The sequence below is a fragment of the Vanacampus margaritifer genome, chromosome 16, assembly GCF_051991255.1.
Source record: "Vanacampus margaritifer isolate UIUO_Vmar chromosome 16, RoL_Vmar_1.0, whole genome shotgun sequence".
In the NCBI taxonomy this organism is placed as follows: domain Eukaryota; kingdom Metazoa; phylum Chordata; class Actinopteri; order Syngnathiformes; family Syngnathidae; genus Vanacampus; species Vanacampus margaritifer.
Window position 1 is genome coordinate 620,835 of NC_135447.1, and position 21,646 is coordinate 642,480.

Below are 21,646 nucleotides of genomic sequence, written 5' to 3' on the forward strand. Positions count from 1 at the left end.
GGTGATGATGGATGTGAGAGAAGAGGGGCGAAGGAGGAGGGGGAGGGGCCACTTCATCACCACCTCACGCTCTCACGCTCGTGTGTGTGCGTGTGCGCGCGTGTGTAGGGGGTTCGAACGTTTGTCACCCTGTAGCTCATGTGAAGGACGCCTGCTCTGATGTCATACAGATAACGTCTGCGTACGTGCGTGCGCGCAAAGGTTGGGGTGCGAAGTCTCTCAATAGGTCGGAGTCATCATTCAGCCGTAACCGTGGCAACAGGCCTCGAAGGACTACAGGGAGGGGAAAAGGGAGAGACTGTCCTGATGGGGGGTAAAACGCGGGGGGGGGGGGGGGGCTGTGTGTATTTTGTGATAAGACACGATGGACAGCATAATTGATTTTTTTCCCCCCCCCAAATAATTTGAAATGAGCTCACCCACCATCAGTGCCTCGTTGAAGCAGTGGAAGCATTTTGGCAGACTGGAATCGAACGTTGGTCCTTGAGTCGCAGGCCCTATTTTTAACCGCTCGTTGCAAATATATTGCCGCGACAAAAAGATTGCTTACAGAAAGCACCTCCCTGCTATTTCACACTTTTACTCTCTTTTGTTTTGACTCCATTCGTTTTTTTGGGCGCAAACTATTTTGCAAATATGGAAAGAAGAAAAATGAAAACAGGAAGTTTTTTGAAGCTCAGCCTCAGATTTGCTGAAGACGACTGAACGTTAAACGGTCTTCCATCCTGCTTCTTATGTCTATAAAAAATCAACGACTGTCAGTTCATGTTACCATGTGCATCATTACTGCCCCCTTCAGGACTGGAGTGGAACACGAGCATCGACAACATCTTTGAGTTGGACTTCTTTAGCAGTCTTGGTGGAGATTTTATACTCCAATGAATCACATTCTAGTTCTCTAATTCATCCTAACTTGGTGATTTAATGTGTTACTTTTATTGATATTTTATGAATATATATATATTTTACCCAACATGAAATATATGAGCAGCTTTAAATGGAGCCTTTTGTTTCCTAAATGATCACATTAAACAGCGCTTGAATGGGGCACACGTGCGTGCGCACACACACACACACACACACACACACACACACACACACACGCACACACACACGCACACACACACAACAGCTGCTATATCAGCTGAATGGGGGAAGGACTTGGGTGTGTTAGGCACGAGTCTCTTTCCACCCCCACTTAAACCTCTCTCTCTCTCTCTCTCTCTCTCTCTCTCTCTCTCTCTCTCTCGCACGCACGCACGCACGCGCACACACAAAGAATGAGGTAAAAGTCGGCGCAATCTTTTGTCTCTCAAAGCGTAAAAAGGTGGCGAGATGGGCGAGCACGTGTCCCGCCTCCTCCCGCCTCTTCCCGCCTCCTCCCGCCTCCTCCGCGTCATCTGCTAACAATCACTAGCGTGCGTGTGCACAAAGTACACACGTGCACTTTCTACTCCTTTTTTAACCTCCGTAGTGGAACGACACTCATGGAGCAAGATATTCCCCATTCAAGGCCTTATTACATTATGATTTCCAAGTTGTTAGCATGAGCTAATTTAGCCTCTTTTTTTTTTTTTTGTGTCACTTGACAGCGTTAACATCACTTTTGTTTTGATAGCATGAAAGTCAAACCAACGCACCAAAACAATGGACGGATTCAGATAAGGTGGTGAATCTCTGCTCGTGACGTCAAGGCGTTTTTTTTTTTTAATACTTTGTCCGTCACTCCCAAAAACGTACTTATACGTTCTTTGTTATAAACGCTAGCGCATACAAAAGGGCTTTTATGCAGCCTCTGACCTGAAGAGGTCGTTTAAAGCAATGGTAGTTATTACAAAAACGGCCAGCAGGTGGCAGCAGAGTATAAGAAATCAACCAGGGCTATGTTGCAAAAAAAGCTCATTTGTGAATAATGATGAAACTTAGCTATATTCTAATGCTAATGGCTGCAAAATGGAAACAGACAGAAATATACTTTACTCTAATCTTTCTTTTGCTAGGTTCATATGTTTTTATAGCAACAGGAGAGAATATTCAGGGGGGGGGGCTTGCAAAATCAGTTAAAGTCCAGTAAAACCGGCGGGAGTTTTCAGTGAAAATAACTGACAGTGAATGTACAGAAGGCTACGTTTAGCAAATTGTTTTTGTTTGTTTACAATATCTGAACATATGCTTAAGTACATCGTCTGAGTAGTTTCACGGTGGAGCAGAAGTGAATGCACGTTCCCGCCGCCGTCATTGCGTTATTCGTCACACCGCGGCCTCGCTCTCATCAGACCACTCCAGTTCAAAGGTCAAGGAGTCATTTATCTTGACTGACATGAAATAATCCACTTATTGCTTTAAGAGGAGTCGTTCCATCCAACGGGCGGCCGGACCGCAGGTGCACGCTCGGTCTCCATGACAACTTCAAACAAAATGAAACGTTAAACTCTCCGTCTTAAACACGCCGCCTACCAAATGTGCCGTATTAGGCCATCGTGTGTTGCTGTTGGCTGGCGCAACAGGAAGCGGGCAGCGGCAAATCATCGGCGCTGATCTGAGGAGCGTGACAGAGAAAATCTCCATCTGGCGTACGCCTTTGGGTTCGTTGACTTCGGGGAGCGCCTGGACGCTGAGTCATTAGCCGCTTTATTAGGGGGGAGGAGCCAAGGATTACGGAAAGGCACAAATAGTCTGCCTGCTTTCGCTGTGCAATTGAGAGGATGTGCAGTTTCATGCGGACAACCTGCAAAGTTGCTCCATCACAGGACCTGTTTTTCACACACAACCCAGCAATAAATGTACGTAGTCTACATGTTGTTTGTCAACGAGACGGAGCAAGGAAAAGTTTGAAAGTAAACAAAAATCAGCCACCAATGCTAACCAAAATGGACGTCATCATTTGCAGCTCAACAAATAAAATCATCAGGCAAGCAAACAAACACTTGCTAAGAATCAAATTGCTGGGACCCGCTTTTCAATTTGCGTCCCCACATCTGCTCACGTGGAGTCACGTCTGGTCTTATCTCGTTAGATCAGGTTGCGTCTGGTCAAGATCCTTTTTTAAATCCTCCACGCTGAGGAAAAAAAAAAAAGGACGTCAAGCGCCCGTTACATGCTTTGATGGAATTCGGCCTTCGTCGTCGCGCTTGTTTATGAGCCTATAAAAATCGGCGTGTGAAACACAAGCTGCCGTTAGCGCGCGGCAGATGGCGGCCGCCGCGCGTTTGTGGAAAGCGGCTGTAAACGTGTCGCTAAGCGCTAACGCTAGCAGCTACGTTATCTGCCCTCGGATTGTTTGCTATGTTTGTTTGAACTTTGCGCCACGATGGCGGCCTCAGACGTCCGCTTCCCCCCCCGTCGTGTATCGTCTCCGGCAGAACGTCCGCTTTCTCCGTCTTGACAATAGCGGCGAGGCTGACGGCTTCCTGCGCTACGCTGCGCTTCCCGTCTTGGCTTGGAATAGCGTCTGACGGCACAATGTCGGGCTGGAAGTCCAGCGAACGGTCAAGGATGGAGTCAAACATGCACGGCTGGGAAAATTCTCACCCTTAACATCAGATAAAAAAAAACAAAAGAAATACAGAACGTCTTCGAAGCAAGTATTGCGTGAGGTATTTTCAGGCCCGACCCTTCGTGCGGACAGCCTCTCCCAAGCAGGAGGGTTGTCACAGCTTTCGTTTTTTATAAGCGAGACGGTAGCGTGGAAGGAAGCACATTCTTAAAAAAAATATTCCAGCACGCCCCCCCCCATCAAAACCAGACAACCCAAGTGGAAAACATGCCAAGAAAATGGAGTTTTAAGGTATTAAAGGAGCAGAAATAGGCCGGTGGAGGAAATGAGGACGTAGAAAAAGAAAACGCGGGTTCAAAGGGGAAATACCCCAAAAGTTGAGTGGCACAAGGCGGCCATTGTAGGCCGAGCGTGGCGGGCGGGCGGGCGGTTCCTTTCACGAGGCCTTCGGGGATCCGAGCGCTTGACACGTTTACGGCGACCCGTCCAAACCGCTGCTGCTGTCGTTGCCTTCACACGCACATGCGCCGTTAGCCTTAGCCACATGCTAGCACCTTTTCATTTACGACTGCCCCGACTCGCCATTTTTTGTAGTTAGCAGTTGTAGCTTAGTCATTATAATAATAATAACTTGGTTATGATGATGACGATTTTGCTTTCTGTTGCAAGCCCAAATTGAAGTCAGAAAAGAGTTAAATAGGTTTGGCCCGGCATAATCGTCGTCGCGCTTCGTCGACCTCGCGGCACTCAAAGGCGGCTTTGATCACACTCATAATCTTCTGTCCGCCACTCAGTCCGCTTTGGTCTGACCCCCCCTGTCGCCAACCCCTCAGCCCCTCCCACTCGCTTCCCCGCCATGTGACGCGGCCGACCTCATCGCGTCCCACCGGCTGCTGTGCACGACCCAGTCAGCGCCGAACGACGCCGGAGGTCCACTTGGACCCGTGACTCCCCCCGCCACCTCTAATCCTCCTCCTCCAGAGTCCAGTCTGAACCTGGCAACCTCCGCTTTCGCTCCTTATACTTTCCGGAAACATGGGCGGAGCGGGCTAACCGATTTTTTGGACAACTTTTAGTTTTACGCTCTACATTTGAAAACAAACTCAAATATCTGCTAATGGATCGTTTTTTTTTTAAGCCCCAATATCAGCATCAGTCCCAAAATTCTCATTCCAGTCACACACTAAAAGGAACCTGAGTGAAATGTGCAGGTCAGCAAAATGGCAGACATCTTGTGTCTTTTTAGGCACAGCTTCATGAGACGCTTTCGTGTCTCTGCTCATGACAGACAAACCCATCGCAGCAAATGCCAAGAAGATCACGATTCTGCTTTTGGGGCTGAATTACTTTTGAAGGCTTCGGGTTATGACGGGAACTCGACGTGGCGCTGCTCATCTGTATCGTGTACAAAGTTCACATTTAGTAGCAAATGGACGCAATCTTTCGGATGTTTGTTTTTGAAGAACCTGTTGGAAATGGCTCAAATCAGCCTAAAATGGCCGCTTTGACCCAAAATGGCCGACTTCCTCCCTAAACAGGCCAATCTCAGCCGTTGCGAAAGAAGAATGCAAATGGCTGCTATCTAGAACACGTCTCCAGTGGCTTTTATCTACGCAGAGCGTCTATTGTTTATTTTAACGCGATCGGGCGACACTCCGGCAGGAGAAGAAGAAAAAATGAGGTCACGGGCCAAGAAGCACAATAAACGATGACATCACCGCCGCGGACTCTGCGGCACGATAAGCCGCGGACGGTCCGAATCTGTCCGTCAAAAGGCCTCCTCCTCCGCACGTGTGCGTGGGTTTGAACCCGCTGGCAGAGGCGGACGCTGCTGGCCGCGACAGACAGCTGATGTGGAATATTTAGAAGCGCGCATTTAAAACCCGTCCGGTGCCAGAAAAAGATCAACGCGTGCGAGATGAGCGAGGACCTTAACCTCGCTAACCGCTACGAGGAATGCTAATGAAGAGCTTTGGGGGGGGTCAGGTGTCAAAGAGGTCACAAGAGGCGGGAAGGTGGACGCCGCGTGGACACGAGACTTGCACAGCACACACGGAAGTCTTGAAGTCAACGATTACGTCATCAACCGATACGGAAAGTCCTCACACGGGCTTTTAATTTGAAGTCTGACCGCGTCATTTGCGTCAAATTGATTTTTGATCTTGTTAATCCAAGTCGGACGTGCCTACCAAGTTCAAAAATGATTGGATAAAAATGGTAGGAAAAAAATGACCTTTTTCATTGTTTCTAAGTTGACTTTTACTTTAGAAATTTAACATTTGAAAGGCTATTGGTAAAAAAAAAAAAATTTAAAAACACGGATAATTATTTGATGTTGTGCTTCTGAATGAAAAAAAAATGGTTGAAATTGGTTTTTTTATTGTTTGATCCATCTGACATTAATTTGACATTGAACTTTGAACTTCAAGTTCAGTCATTAAATTGTGAAAGCTTTGAAATCTATGCGGTGAACGTCGAGCAAACGTTGCGCTTTCTCTTGCACTTTTGACAGCAAAATCAACAATCAAACTTTTCCTTCACGTTTCTCTTCACGTCGGCGTGCGACTACTTTCGTCTGCATCTTGTCTTCCATTCTGGATGCGGAGTTCATGTCGTGAATATCCAGTTTTAGCATCGTGGCGTCCTGTCCAATAAAAACATGGCCAGGAAGCGGTAGAGCGAGCAAGGAATCCGTTTTTGTTTTGTTTTTTTTTGCTCCTCCGTTGGCTTGGAATGCCGCAGGATTTGATTCCCCGGCGCGTTGAAGCGTCAGGCTACCGTTGAAGCTCGAAATGAAGCCTTTTGCTCGGAATTACGGAGGATTTACGTCGAGAATTTATAGAAGGCCAACGCTTGAAGAGGAAGGACTTTTCTAACATGACTTGTATCACGATTACGCAATTGAACTGTGAGCGGTCGCAAAATGATCTCATCAAACTAGTTTGCCAGATTGCAGGGAACAAAGCAGGCCTTTAGCACCGCTAACAGCTAACGTGTTTGCGTCTTGCGTTCTGATGGAAGATTATTGTCCGTTTGCATCACATGGCGTGTTTCTGACTTTGGAAAAACACAAAAGAAGCACAAAAAGGTGTGTCACAACAAAGAAGTCACATTTTTTGTGAGAAGCATTTAGCTGAAAACTGCTAGCTTAGCATCTCGCATTGTAATTGTAGCGCCTGGTTTACCTTTGTGTCGTCTGACGTTTTTTTATTCTTGTGATGAAAAGAAACCAACACAAAAATGCCTTTTCATCAAGTGTTTTATTTTGGACATTTGAAAAGACGAGCCGGCTGCCGTTTGCGCGACATCAAAGTTGCCGGGCTGCGTTTTGGCCATTGTGGCTTCACGTTGACATTTTTCTTAAGTGAAAGGAAAAAAAAAAAACACAAAACTTTCCCCTGCGAGAACAAGCGACCACAAAGGAAAACAGTGAAAAGCGGCGGGAAGCGGCGGCCGCTGCTCACATCTGACATCAGCGCCCGCTGCGGTCCGTCGCGCATCACAGAAGCCTTGCAGTCCAAATGTTAGCGTTGGAGAAAAGACGCAATTCGATTCAAACGTGACCACAAAGTGTATAAATTCACCGCCATTGAACATGAAGTCGGACTCTGTAATCTTCCAGTGGAGCTCAAGCCTTCTTTTTCCACGTCTAAACATTTAGATTTAATGCGTAAAGCGAGACGCAGCCATGCGGGTGCTTTGCTAACTAATAACACGTACGTTATTTGATATTCAGACGTGAGGCCGTAACGCACCATCATTTGTGTTTGTGAGTTGCTAGCCGACTGCAAGTTCCTCAAATGATGACATCACGGATCGAAGCGGACGACGTTTTGAAGTTTTTTTGCATTATGGGTTGGATTGCAGCTGCCGGCTATCGTTGAAGTTCGCCTTTCGTTGCATAAATACGAACGACTCGAGCAGATGTTGACTTATTTGAAAGTAAGCTTCAAGCAAAGGTCTTTTTTTTTCAGGGTTTTAAATGTTCTTGTTACAAACAGGAACACAATTTGGCGTTCTTAGTCGTAGCTCAGTGACGTCATGAATGCAACATTAGCAATGCTAATTTTGTTTTTTATACGTACAAGAAAAAAAAAAACACGATTTGCAGCGTTATCCTCACTTTGGATGTCAAAAGGTGATTATGGCTGACAGTTTTGTTTTGTTTTCTCTGTGGCAGACGGTCCAAATGGCGCTTGAGTATTCAAGATGGCCGACCCCTGAGCTCCAAAGTCCATTTTTAATACTATTAGCTCATCACAATCACTACATTAAGACATGTTGTGCCCAATTGTTGGACAACAATTAGCGTTAGGCTAATCGATGCTTTTCATTAGCTTGTTCATCTAACAGGCCCCTCATTCAATTTTCTTCCCCCCCCCCACCCGCTAACTAACGTGCAACAAACGGCCGCTTCTCCGCCGACCCGCGTTTGACATGCGGGCCGGAGGTTCAGGCCGGGGTCAGCGGAGGGGTTAAAGGGGCGCCGTGTAATCCGTTTAGGATACTCGGCCACCAACTGCACGATCCACGTTAGCTCTTTTGTCAGGAGCGGCGAGTAAATATCGACGGCAGATTTGAGCATCGCGGCTCGCCAGGCACGTGAGCAAACGGATCGTCGTCATCGTCGTCGGCGTCGTCGTCGAGGTCAAAATGGAAGCTTTCGTTATATTATCTCACAACTTTTTGTCTTTAATTGGCCATATTTGGTCACAAAATGCTTCATGAAGTAACCGTGTGATCTCATCTCAATGGAAAAAAAGAGAACAATAATAATGTGGCATCATCGTTATAAAAAGGATGACATTTAAAAAAAAAATAATAATAATATTTACACATTATTATTTCATGTAACCATGAGGTGATGATCATTAGCGTTCGATTTTTTTTTTTTTATCTGAGCACTTATACATTAGTGTTGCCGAGGGAAATATTCCAAACATTTTCTTGCTTTGATATCGCTTTTAGTCTCTTGGGTCCAATAAAAAACGAGATGCGTGGCTAGAAGCTAATGCTAACAGCACATATGACCCTCTCTGGCCGTGCCATGTGGTTACGTCATTAGTGGGGCAATCGTTTCACATAATAAGAGGCGCGCTTGTGTAAAAATAAAAGATGTAATGACAGTGCTGGTAAATTGCACATCGGAGTTGGAGTTTTGTTTTGAAAGCGTGCACGGCCGCACTTTGACCTTTGCGCTTGGGAGTCAACGGAGAAAACGTCTGTCTTGCTCAGGACGGCTGAGCTTGTACTTTCTTCATGGCAAAGATGTTTGGACTTGCAAATATTTCTTCACAGAAAAGAGGATGAGATCATTTAAGAAGAAACCGATTATGGCACTTAATCGTAGAATTCTAGTTTTCAATTAGACAAGATGCAGCCGACGTCTTGGCATGCTTCGGTTCTGAAATTTCTCTTAAAGGTCAGCTCAGTCGGACAACGTGCTCGACGGCTGCACTTTGAAATGTTGTCAATTTCTTCAAGAATATGACCAAATGAAATTGTGTCATATTTTGCATTCTATTTTGAGCATCGACACATTTTTGGGTAGTTGCGGTGCATATGTTGGCACCCCCAAAAATATATTCTGTGGGTCTTAAACAATCATTAAAAAAAAATAAAAAAAAACGAGGGGAAAAAACGGTGGAGCTTTGTTTTGAAAGTTGAGAATGTTATTTACAATGGAAAGATTTTTAGAGATAACCACTGTTTGATTTTTTTTTTTTTTTTTTTTTTACAATCCATCAAGCCAAGCTAAAGTCTTGTTGTTGTTGTTGCTGTTCCTATTTTCTCTCGTTATGTTCATTAAGGTCGCCAGCAGGCTGTTTCCCCCCCCAAATATAGAAGTCAATCTCTTTGCCCCCCCCCCCCCATTTCACCTCTCATCCCTCTTGAAATTCCAATAATAATTTCCAGCTGTGAACGCCACATGAAAGCGGTGGCTGTAATGGGGTGCTGAAAGGAGAGGCCGGGGGAGAGATGCAAAAGCAGGAAAAAGAAATAGGAGGAGGAGGAGGGGGGGCCCGGGGGGGGGGGGGGGGGGGGCTTCACATCCAAGGTCTCGTGTTGTCATCGGCCCTCTTGTCTTTTTTGCCAAAATCAAACACCGCCCCCGCCCTCGCCTCGCTCCGAAGATCTTAATTGTACTTAACTCGTCAGCGCCGGAGAAGCAAATTGATTGGGAGGCTTCAGAAGGTTGACTGGGAGGAATGTGAGGGGGGGGATAAAGAGCAAAAGCAGTAAAAACAGCACAACAATGTTTTTGCAATCACTCCTCACTAAGACGGGCGTCCGTCTTTTAGGGCCTACTCACATAGGAATGCACAAAACCACTCCAAATAATCCACACAGTCAAAGAAAACAAAAAAAACTCCACAAAAAAAAATATGTCCACTGAATATCGTGTACGTGATCATCATTGGGTTTGCTACTCGGGCTATTCATGGTGACTGCAATGTTACACAAAACAAATCAAAATAAACCACAACGTCAACAAACAGTATAAATAGAACCACTCAATTATTCACCGATTAAAAAAAAAAAAAGTCCACAAGATGCTTGGTAAAATGTATGTCATAATTCATGTGTCTTCATCTCTAGTTATTCATGATAATCTCCATTTTATACTAATGTATGGAATGACAGTAATCCACAAAGTCAAAAAAAAAAAAAAGGCCATGGCAAGCATGGGCAAACGCGAGCCTAATATACGTACTTCCACTACTATTGCTACTACTGCTTTTATTGTTCTCATTCGCATTCCACCTGTTGTGGTGCTCGCCTTATATTTATTGCGCTTTACATTTTGTGGATATAAAATGTAGCGCGCAAATAAATCTCGACTCACTTAAAAGGTTAAGCCCGGAGCATGTCTGCGAAATTTATGATTAGCGCCTTCACGTGGCGCGCAGATGTTTTGTCCACGCGCTCCAAGCAGGTTTTCTTTCCGCCGTGAAGTCGTCTGAAAGTTTTTCGCGCGCAGGTGCAAAGTTCTGCTGCGCTGTCGGACCTCGCTACAAACAGATCAACACCATATTTGGACAAAAATGACCCGCCGCTCAAAGAGATGCTCGCGATTTGCCTCGCGTGCTCCTCGCCCATTTTAGGGCATAATCGCGCTCACTTAGACAATAGAAGCCCTAAGAATGGCTAGAAATAATCCACAAAGTAAAATACATGTCGCAGTGTCGCATATGCACGTGTGAATGATTGCGATCGCTGCTCTTGCCGGTTATTTATAACCGCAATCTCGCACAATAGAAAACAGCAGAATACAGACTACAATAATCAACAAAGTAAAAAAAAAGTACACTTGAGCGTGTTGTGCTGTGACTGCTTTTTTCACCACTTCTTCATGATAACAGCCACCTCGCACATTAGAAATCAACAGAACTAAAATAATCTACAAAGTCAAGAAAGTCCACAGCACACTCGATTTCATAACTATTAGAAAGAGGAAAACTAATCTACAGTCATAAAGGACCCTTCAACACTTTTGCTGCTCTCATCATTATTGATAAGAACCACCCTAGTCACTCGTGATGAACAAGGTGTTTTTTTTTGTTCTGGTGTCCCCTCAGGTGTCGGCCACGGACGGCGACCGGGGTTCCTTTGGCGCGGTGTCGTACGCGCTGGCTTCGGGCTCGGGCGACGCGGCGTCCGCTCACTTCGCCGTCGACAAGGAGAGCGGCCAGCTGTGCACCGTCGCCGCCGTGGACCGCGACGAAGGGCCCGACGCGTTCCAGCTGACCGTCACCGCAACAGACGGGGTAAGAAGCGACCGGTTTTTGGGCGAGTATTAACCTTAACGTGCATTTAAAAAAAAAAAAAAGGAACCATCCGGCCAGGATGGGCCATATTTCACTCACTCATGTTTTTGTTTTTAATCGCGAGAACAATATTATCATGCATTATCAATGTCAGCCATCTGTTTTGGTAAATCCGTAAATAATATCAGTAAAAATGGGGATCAGACCAAAGTTTTCCATTTAAGATCATTGCACAGACTGGACATCGTTTGCTAAGAATTTCCCAAAAACGTCTCTCAATCCGGACCAACGTTAACGTTGCCGTCTCCACTTTATGGCCACTTTGACCAAACATCAAACGATTAGCTTCTCCAAACCTGATTTAAAAGTGGGAAAAAAGAAGCAAAAGAGCAGCCCACAAGTTTCTTTCTATAATAAATCCCCAAGATATGAATGAACGCAATCAATGCTTTCCGAGAGGCTTTTCTTAAACTGAATTGTTCGCAGGTTTATATATATGACATTTAATCTCTAAAGGTTAGGACTTACTTTTTCAACACGTCTGTAGTCGTTCATCTTTCGTTTCCCGAAGCGCTTCTCCTCACGCTGGAGGGGGGTGGGGGGGGGGGGGTGGGGCACGCCGAGCTGGAGCGCCTCCTGGCTGGAGCTTCCTGTTCCGGTGCTCCAATGTCCAGCCATTCGCTGCACAAACTATTGTGACTGGCGTGCTGAATGATTTCAAAAGTCCAACTTTTCAACGGCGCGCGCGTCCCTTCGGGTGCTGTTGTGAAGCGCTCCAGCCGACAGTTTGACGCTGCATCGGCGGCGGCGTTCGCGTTCGGTTGCCTCAACCCGAGCCATATTAGCAAGTAGGCTAGTAGGCTACACGCTAGTTCGTGTCTTTATTTGAGTGGCCTCTAAACTGCGGTGGCGCAGTGCTGCCACCTATCGGCTTGGCAGATTAAGACACGACGGGCTCCTTGTAAGCAGCTGGCGCTGCACGGCCACAGAAGGTATACAAAAGGATCGATACTCAAAATGTTGGCAGTTTCTGTTGACCAAAATTAGACAAATAAAATGTTTTCTTGGACTAAAATGTTCAAATCTAGTGGAGTTCCCCAAAATTCTACGGCATGGCTCAAATGCAGAGAATGAATTTGGCTGCACAATCAGTGGTACTTTAAAATGTGGATTTATGAAACAGCATGACTGACTTTAACTCACTGAATGACGACAAACTCTGGGACGGATTGGACCGGCCTACGGACTGACAAACTCTATGAACACCCGCCTGATGAACGAAAATTGAAATATTTGACTGACTGGCTAACGAAGAGTCAGACAATCCATCATCGTAATCAGCCACTGATAGCAAACTCTCACTGGTAGTTCAATACATACATACTTATTTTACTATATACTATGTATACATATATACATACAGTGCAAGTATGTATTTTCATGCATTTATTGTCAATTAATATGACACTTTTGTTTCTTTTTCTAAATAATAAAAATTTGCCTTTAAAATGTTTACTCTATATTTATTAACTTAATTTTCAACCCTGAATGTTCAAATGCTGAATGTAAACAAATTTGACGTCCCTTTGCTGAAACCATACAAAAAGGCAATTACTTAATTTTTTGTTATTAACTAATATACTGAATGTAAATATGTTCTTAACCACATGACTAAATGAAGAAATAAATAAATAAATGGCCCACTAACTGTCAAGCTAGCTACCACTCAATAACTAGCCAACTTTCTTTCCAGCTCCAGAAGTCAAGCCGGTGCTGCGCAGAACATCGCGGGCTGAAATGATCACGATTAAGTTAAAACCATCATTTAGAAATTCTATTAATCCTTTAATACAAGAACAATCAAAGATAAGTCATCGGCGTCGATCTGCCTCAGCTACGTCTGCACTCGAGTCTGCAGCCGAGTCTTATCGGGATTTGTTCCCTCCTCGGCAACAAATCCGCAGATAAGAAAACTTTGGTCTTAAAAAAGCGCATCGTGAGTAGGATTTGAGAAGAAGAAGTGCGCTTGAGCCAAGCCCAAGTCTCAATACTTTATTGCTAGTTTTAAAAGGAAGCCTAAAGTGGCGTAAAGCGCTCTTGCCCGTTCTTTCGCGGTCACTTTGTCGTTCCTGCAATTGATTGCTTGGCTCAGATTTGCGAGCACGAAGTGAAGGCAAAACAACTCGGAGACAAAACGGTGCATGCGAGAGAAGCTTTTGCATCTCAAAGCCGTCCCACCGGCGCATCTGAAAGCCATTTTCGCTTTGACCTCTTAAGGGCGGCCTGAGCTCGGCGGTCAGCGTGCGCGTGTCGGTGGCCGACGTCAACGACAACAGGCCCGCCTTCTACCCGGTCCTGTACACGGTCAGCCTGAGCGCGCACAGTGCCCCGGGGACATCCGTGGTGCGGGTGACGGCCTACGACCCGGACGCCGGCGAGAACGGGCGGGTGACGTACATGGCGGCACCCGGGGGAGCGTCTGCCTTCTTCACCCTCAACCAGGACACGGGTACGATCAAAGACTAAACACTTTTGCCTATTTACACTATTAAAAGTTGTGCGGGGTCCAGTTCCCTGCGTAGCCTGCTATGCTATACTGTACTTCAAGACCCAAATCTGGGTAGACTGCAAAACTCAGTTTAAATGGAAGGTGGCAGCAGGTGGAGTATAAGAGATCAACAAGGGCCTTGTTGCAAAAAAGCTTTTTTTGCCCACAGTTTTAAACAGATTTGTGAATAATGATGAAACTTAGCTATATTCTAATGCTAATCCAGTCAAACCGCCGGCGTGAAGGGGGTTGCTTCAGTGGCTGTTAAACATCTGTCCCCCCGCAGGCGTGATCTCCCTTTCTCGCTCACTCCACGGCAAAGCCAACTCCATCATCCCCATGGTGATCTCGGCCCAGGACGGCGGCGGCCTGACGGCTCGGGCGGACGCCAGGGTCAACGTGAGCGTGGTGGGGGGCTCCGTGTCGTCGCCTGTCTTTGAACAGCCGCAATACTTCTTCAGCGTGTCCGAGGACGTTCTCCGGGGAACGGCGGTGGGGGTGGTCCGCGCCGCCACCAAAACAGGTCAGGAAATCATCTGCAGGTTTGGGTTTCTCACATAAATTTTCATGCTGCTTGTGTCGTTGGTTCAGCTCGGCCCAAAGACATCTCCTACTCCATTTCCTCTGGAGATCCCGATGGCTACTTCACCGTGGACAGCTCCACCGGAACCATCCGCACCGCCCTGCCCCTAGACCATGAAACCTGCCCAAGGCTGGACCTGGAGATCCAGGCGCGTTTTGGCTCCCCTCCTGCTTTTGGGACCAGTCGAGTGCGCATTTCCGTCTCGGACGTGAACGACAACGCGCCCGCTTTCCTTCCCTCCTCGTCAGAGTCCCTCCTCTTGCCCGAGGTCACCAAGATGGGGACGGTCATCTACCGCGTTCAGGCCTCTGACAAGGACTCGGGTCATAACGGTCATCTAAGCTTCGACTTGGTGTCGGCCGGGGTTGCGGGCAGCAGCGGACAGAGGACCTTTGGCGTTGATCGAGGCAGTGGGGAGGTGCGTCTGATCGGGGGTCTGTCCTATGAGAGCGTCCCCCGCTATGACCTTCAGGTGGCGGCCAAAGACGGCGGAGCGCCTCAGCTGAGCTCCACCTTCACCCTGGTGGTTCACATCCAGGCGCAGGATGCGCAGGGCCCGCACTTTGACACTCTGACCTACCGCGTGGAGCTTCGAGAGAACTCTCCTCTCAACACGCGCTTCCTTCAGGTTCGGGCTCTCAACAGAGAAGCCTCTGGGAACGGCGGCGCCGCCTCCTCGCCTTCCGACATTTCTTACCGCCTGCGGCCGGACGGCGATGCGGCCGGCTTTGGCATCGTGCCCGATAGCGGTTGGCTGTTTGTGCGAAGCTCTCTGGACCGCGAAGTCAAGGACATGTACCTGTTGACCGTCATGGCTACCTCGGGCCAGGGCGGGACAGCGAGGACGGGCAGCGCCACCGTCAGGGTGACGGTGACGGATGAAAACGACAACTCCCCCAAGCTCAGCCAGGACAGGGTGTTCCTGGCAGTGCGGGAGAACCTGCTGGCGGGGACGGGCTTCGGTCGGGTGTCCGCGGCCGACCGAGATGCAGGACCGAATGCCCGACTGACCTACAGGTTGCTGCATGCTGACCGTCACTTTCAGATCAACTCACAGACAGGTGACGGCCGACACCACACTCAGAAATAACCCAACGATGGGTCAAAAATGGACCGATCTTCTGCTTGGGTCAATTTGACCCAACTTTGAGTCCAAAAAAGGGTCTTTTAGTGTAAAACAACCACTGATTTGAATCTATGACTGGATAGATTTCCCCACAAAGTGGATCAATCCATTTTTGATCCATAAATTGAGCTACTTTTGACCCAACTGTTTTTAGTGCAATTTTTTATTTTTTTTTGCTGTTAGTCATCTCTGATCTTTTATTGTTGATTCTTCGCTTGCAGGGGAAATTAGCACTCGCCAGGCGCTGGACCGCGAGCTGCAGTCCAGCTTCCAGTTGGTGGTGGTCGTGCAGGACGGCGGCACACCCCCGCGCAGCGCTACAGGCACCGCTCACGTTAGCGTGTTGGATGAAAACGACCACGCCCCCGGTTTCACCCACGCGCGACCCGATAGAGAGCTCATCTTTCAGGTTGCCGTTAAACTTAATCAAGCTGAAATACAGAGAAAGAAAGACAACACCGATATTGAATCACGTTTCTGCGTTCTAGGTGAACGAGGGTCTTTCCTCTGGCGCCGTCATAGGCACGGTGTCCGCCAAAGACCCAGACGAGGGCGAAAACAGTACCATCTACTACTCGTTAGAAGGCAAGACTTCCCGTTCGGCATTTTGCGTTTTCAGCCTACACAGTGAGAGAGTAAATTTGACTCTATTTAGAGTGGAACCAAATCGAGTCCGCTTTGGGCTAATATTCACACTTGGGCGAGAGTAAAAGAAAGAATTGAAAAATAAAGTAAAAGTCACTCCAGTGTTGAGGAATGAACTAACGACCTTCAGCTTGCGAGTCTGCCACACGACCACCTGAGCTAAGCCCCTCCTACTGTTTGCTCACATCCAAGTACGAACGCAAAGCAGCAGCTGCGTGAAAACTGCTCAACACAAATAAAGACTCGACTTGAGTTGCTTGTCATTTAGTGGGCACAGGCCTGTTTTTTTTTTACTTGTTTACATTCTCTTCATCCTAACTTTGATTTCCTCCAAAGGCTCCAGAGTCGAGCGCTTCTCCCTGAATGCCGCCACCGGGGAGCTCCGAACCGCCGCCCCACTGAGGTGGGCGGAACGTGCCGAGTACGTCCTGACCGTGACCGCCGCAGACCACGGAACGCCGAGCCTCAGCTCCACCTGCCAGCTGCGGATACAAGTAATCAACTATCCTCAGGAAAATCCAGATCTGGGGGCCAGAGTTAAAAAAAAAAAAAAGTGTCACACCGCAGTCTTTTTATAGTCGTTCCTTCAGTGCAGCCTGTCAAAAAGATTGTGAAACGGAGCGAATATGAGCCCGGCAGTCCGAGCTTATGCTAACAAAAGCATCCCTGCAGTCTGAGTGCTTCCTGCTGCAAAGGTTAGGCGAGTAATCAGAACCTGGCCTGAGGGACGTCGTCCGGTCGGACTTGTGGTGAACTTGTGTCAACCCCCCCCCGGATCAGCACGAGTGTCTGTAAGGGACGGCGATAAGCTTCAGCGTCAGCTCAGAACAGGAAAAGGTGGCTAATCCGGGGAGGGGGTGGCGGACCTGGTTTTAGATTTTTCCTCACCATACTGAGATTAGACGGCGGGGAAACGGTCGCCTCGCAATCTAACGCTTCCATACCAGATGTGACGAGAGCCAGTTGCGTCCAAAAGCAGCGTGTGAAAGTTGCCCGAAACATCTCGCAGGCGTTGCTATACTTTGGCAATTTTCATTTTAGTTTGTTTTTATTTCTTTTCAGTTCTCTTTAGTTTTTCAGAGTGGTTCTGTTCATTAGTTTTAGTTATTTTAAAATGCTTCGTTTTAGTATTAGTTTTCATTTTTTTGTTTTTTAAATGTGTATTACTTGTGCACAATATCCAATAAACAGCATAGAAAAAAAATAGTAAAAAAAGTAACTCATTTCTTACCGAGTGTTGCATTTCGACACTTGAATGAAAAAACAGGCGACCAAAATTCGACCAAGAGAGAAAAATAGTCCGCCTCATAAATATGTGATTTCTCCTCTGCCAAGATCGTTCAGGAGAACCGTCACAGTGAGTAAAAAAAAACAACATCTAGAGTTTTTTTGGGTTCTTCTTCCACGTGCATTCATGCAATCAAGCAGGAATTAATCGAGTGGACGGATTGCATGCGACGTGTGCGTGCCGCGGGGGAATTATCTTCATTACTGAAAGAAACAGATTTCTGCTCAAGGTTGCATCCACGGAGGTTCTGGTTTGAATTTTTCGAGCTGCATGGCCTTGAAAATCCCTCAAGACCTTCCGTAATGGACCAGATGCTGACATCGGCAAATCAAATGAAATCAAATCAAGTGATCGGAGCAGGCAAGGCAGGACTTGCGTGAGAAACGCTGACCGGGCTTTTTCTCCCTTCTCCTGGTCTGCAGGTTCTGAGCTCGGCCAAGTCGTCCCCGAAGCCCAACGTGCTGTCCATGACACTGAACGCGGTAGAAGGAGCTCCTCCGGGCTCGGTCTTGGGCTCGCTGCACCCGTCCGAAGCCGCCGTCGCCGCCGATGGCCAGGTCACCTACCTGGTGGTGGGCGGGACAGACCGAGATGGAACGTTCATGGTGGACCGCTTGAAGGGCGACGTGTACCTGGTGCAGGAGCTGGACTACGAGAAGGGTTCCGAGTACACGCTGCACGTGGAGGTGTCCGACTTCTCCCGGGCCTTTCCCAGCAGCCATTTGGTGAAACTGAGCATCCTGGTGCAAGACCGCAACGATCATTCGCCGCAGTTCACAGAAGACCCCGTGACCGTCGTGGTCCCTGAGAACCTCCAGCCAGGAGCCTCCATATACACCTTCCAGGCCGTGGACAAGGTAACACAATACAGACCCCCCCCCCCACCACACCCCCCCCCTTTTGCTTTTCTGCCTTTCTCTGCACTCATGGCCAACAACGAGGCACTCTAAAGCAGCCACGCCAACAGACAATCAAAAGGGAAAATGCACTACTTTCCTTTCTCACCATCACATGTACACACTCACGACCAACAACGAGGCGCTCTAAAGCAGCTCCATCAACCTGAAGTCTTGGTCGGTTGGCAGTCTGTGCTTTTAGCGTAGCGGTTAGCAAGCGAAACTAACACACGGCCCAATGAGCAGACAGGGATTCATGCAAACCAGCACTTTGCACAATAAAAATAAGCACGATGACTAGAAATCGTCCACAAGGTCACCGCAGCCTCGTGGCGTGAAAATAAGTCAACGCTTGTGTCACGCAGGACGGCAGCGGTCCAAACAGCGAGCTGCGTTACTCCATGGAGCGCCATTGGCCGGAAAAGGCCGACCTCCTCAAACTGGACCCCGTCAGCGGTGTCCTGACCCTGGGCGAGACGCTGGACCGCGAGACCACTCCCTTTCTTCACCTGGTGGTCCGGGCCAGCGACCAAGCGGCGGACCTCGCGCAGAGACGTTGGGCTTCGGTCACGGCGCAAGTGTTCATCACCGACCAAAACGACAACGCTCCGGTCTTCAGCTCGCCGGCGGCCGTCAGCGTGATGGAGGATCAGCCCGTCGGGTAAGTTAGCGTGCACGGAGGACCAAAACGGACACGATTCCAAAGAAAGAAATGCGGACAAAGGACGTCTCGCCGGCTTGCGTCGGAGAACTCCAGCAATGGCCTCGACTTGCTGTGGTGACGGCGGAGCAGATAGTCGGCCATTGCTGGAGTTCTCCGACGCAAGCCGGCGAGACGTCCTTGTTGGCCGAGCCGCTCACGCCACCAATGAAAGGCGGTTTGCAACGGCGGAGTCCGACCCAAGACACGCTTAGGACCGCCCCCCTCATTTGAATAACATTTCGTCCTGGCAGTATGGACCAAAACTGCCCAAATTAAAAAATAAATGATTCAATAAATGAATAAAAGTGAAAATAAAAACGCATATGAAAAAATAGAATTAAAAAATTTTATACAAATGTATTTATTTATGTGTATTCGTTTTTCTCTTGATTGCTGCGCAGTTTTGTAATTTTGCACGTGATGGCTCGGGACGCGGACGAAGGGGAAAACGGACGCGTGTCATACAGAATCCGGACGGGAAACGGTGCCGGTCGCTTTAGCCTGAACCCAAACACCGGTAAGTAAGACCACCTTTCACCAAGTGTGGGGTCCAGAGAAGCCCACCAGATGAAAAGGGTTTCGTGAGGCAAAGCTTTATGAACTTGTGCACGAGATTTTTCTAGGAGTAATATTTCACCTGAGGTTGAGGTCAGGAAGCCGCTTGATGAAACTTCCAGATGGAGCGAAAGTCTTCTGGGTGCGAGTTGTTTTAGCCTGCGGTTTGTTTTCTCAGACGGTAACGCTGTAAAAAGAAAACTGTGCTATAACAGAATTGTACTTTTGAATTTTTTAGAGTAAGAAAAAGATGTGGTCACTGCACATTCCTAAATGTCAATAAAAATAAAAGATCTGCAAACCTCCTCGCAGGTTCTTTATCCATCTTGAAAGCTTTGGATCGAGAGGAGCAGGAAGTCTTCAATTTGACGGTGGTGGCAGAGGACGGGGGCACGCCGCCGCTCTCCACCTGCCAGGACCTCTGCGTGCAGGTGATGGACGTCAACGACGAGGCTCCCGTGTTCCACAAGGCCCAGTTTGAGACCCAGGTTCTGGAGAACCAAGGGCCCGGCACCACGGTGCTGACGGTGGCGGCCACCGACCGAGACCAAGGTTTGCTTCTTGGGATGCCGTGTCGCAAAAGTACTTTGAAAGGTTTTTCACGCGGCGCCGTGTGTTGGGACGCAGGTTCCAACGGGCAGGTGATGTTCGGGGGGGTGACGGAGGAAGGCTTCGTCATCAACCCATCAACCGGCGTCATCAGCACCACCAAGGAGCTGGACAAGGAGCTTCGGGATCACTACATTCTCACCGGTACACAACCTGACCTGTGTTTTCCTAAACTGCGGGACATTGTGAATTACGGTCCCGGGACGTTCTCCATCTTTCTGTTGCTCGCGTCAGAACTGAACTGGAGAAAAGCGCGTTCACTTTTGGTAACCGTTGAGGGTCTTCACCGACTTTGGCTTCTATTTTTGTTCCTGTAAACATCCATGAAAATCCAGTTTTCAATGGCTATGCAAACGCTCCTTCCTAAACATCAAAGACAACGTCCAGTCCGTCCAGTTTGTCCACTGCCAAAACCCCCCCATCTTTCTGTCCAGTCTACGCCCGTGACGGAGGTCTGCCCCCCAACTTCTCCAAGGCGACGGTGCGCGTGGAGGTGGAAGACGTCAACGACAACGCTCCGGTCTTCGCCCAGCCGTGGTACGGCCTGGAAGCGCCCGAGAATCAGGACCCCGTGGAGCTGTGCGTCCTCAAGGCTACGGACCCCGACTCGGGTGCCGGCGGGGAGCTGGAGTACAGGATTACTGGTGAGCGTGATTCCGTCCGTCCTCCTTGCCAACTATTTCATTTGTTTGCTGGCACTGCACGCGTTCTTCTTTGTTTTGGGCCAGGCCCGTCTGCCTATAAAAACTGATCTACGGGTTTGACGCAAGTCTGGCTCTTGACGTCGGACTTTAAAAATAGTACTTTGCCTCTCTGGCTGAAATGGGTCCTCATTTTTGCTCCCTCCAGCCGGAGACCCGAACGGGGATTTCCAACTCGGCGCCAGCACGGGAGCCCTGTCCACCCGGCGGGCCCTGGACAGGGAGACCAAGGCCGAATACACCCTGGAGGTGACGGCCACGGATGGAGGCGGCCCGCCTCTCAGCACCGTGGTCACGGTGGAGGTCCGAGTGTTGGACGTCAATGACAACAGCCCCGTTTTTGGCAGGAGCGCCTTCAGTGCCGACGTTTCGGAGGACGCCGCTGAGGGATCGCAAGTTCTGACGGTAGACAGATGTTATTGTCTCGTCCTCACTTGACTTGACTCATCGTGCCTTTTTTCTTTTTGCTTTTTTATACTAAAAATGTTTCTTTGTCAAATTTGACAGATTTTCATTAGAAACGTCGTGTGTAAAAAGTTGACGGGTCACAATGATTTCAATCAGAATATTAAAAAAGTCTCCAGGTAAACCGGCTGTTATCTTATTATGCGAGTGACGTTTTTTTTTTTTTTATTCAAAAGTAAAATTTTACAAATATACGCAGGAATTTTTGTCCCGATGCTAAAACCTAATTCTGCGTGGCTTGTTTCTCAAAAAAAGAAAACTC

At 48.1% G+C, this 21,646-nt stretch overlaps 1 protein-coding gene and 1 long non-coding RNA gene across 3 annotated transcripts in view; one reads left to right on the top strand and one right to left on the bottom strand.

Moving 5' to 3' along the window:
- Nucleotides 1-21,646, top strand: part of dchs1b (dachsous cadherin-related 1b) — a 40,316-nt gene that overhangs the window by 10,529 nt on the left and 8,141 nt on the right. For both annotated transcript variants that reach the window (XM_077546298.1, XM_077546299.1), the window contains exons 5-18: nt 11,077-11,265; nt 13,543-13,774; nt 14,100-14,336; nt 14,405-15,457; nt 15,744-15,931; nt 16,011-16,107; nt 16,504-16,661; nt 17,878-18,312; nt 18,717-19,012; nt 19,456-19,571; nt 19,922-20,161; nt 20,237-20,362; nt 20,653-20,862; nt 21,068-21,324. In XM_077546298.1, coding sequence (XP_077402424.1) covers nt 11,077-11,265; nt 13,543-13,774; nt 14,100-14,336; nt 14,405-15,457; nt 15,744-15,931; nt 16,011-16,107; nt 16,504-16,661; nt 17,878-18,312; nt 18,717-19,012; nt 19,456-19,571; nt 19,922-20,161; nt 20,237-20,362; nt 20,653-20,862; nt 21,068-21,324 — 3,834 coding nt within the window. The remainder of the gene's footprint in view (nt 1-11,076; nt 11,266-13,542; nt 13,775-14,099; nt 14,337-14,404; nt 15,458-15,743; nt 15,932-16,010; nt 16,108-16,503; nt 16,662-17,877; nt 18,313-18,716; nt 19,013-19,455; nt 19,572-19,921; nt 20,162-20,236; nt 20,363-20,652; nt 20,863-21,067; nt 21,325-21,646) is intronic.
- Nucleotides 19,434-20,062, bottom strand: LOC144036044 (uncharacterized). The gene is made up of 3 exons (XR_013288555.1): nt 19,912-20,062; nt 19,692-19,796; nt 19,434-19,555 (listed from the first exon to the last, which is right to left on the bottom strand). It is a non-coding gene; the product is annotated as an uncharacterized LOC144036044 (long non-coding RNA).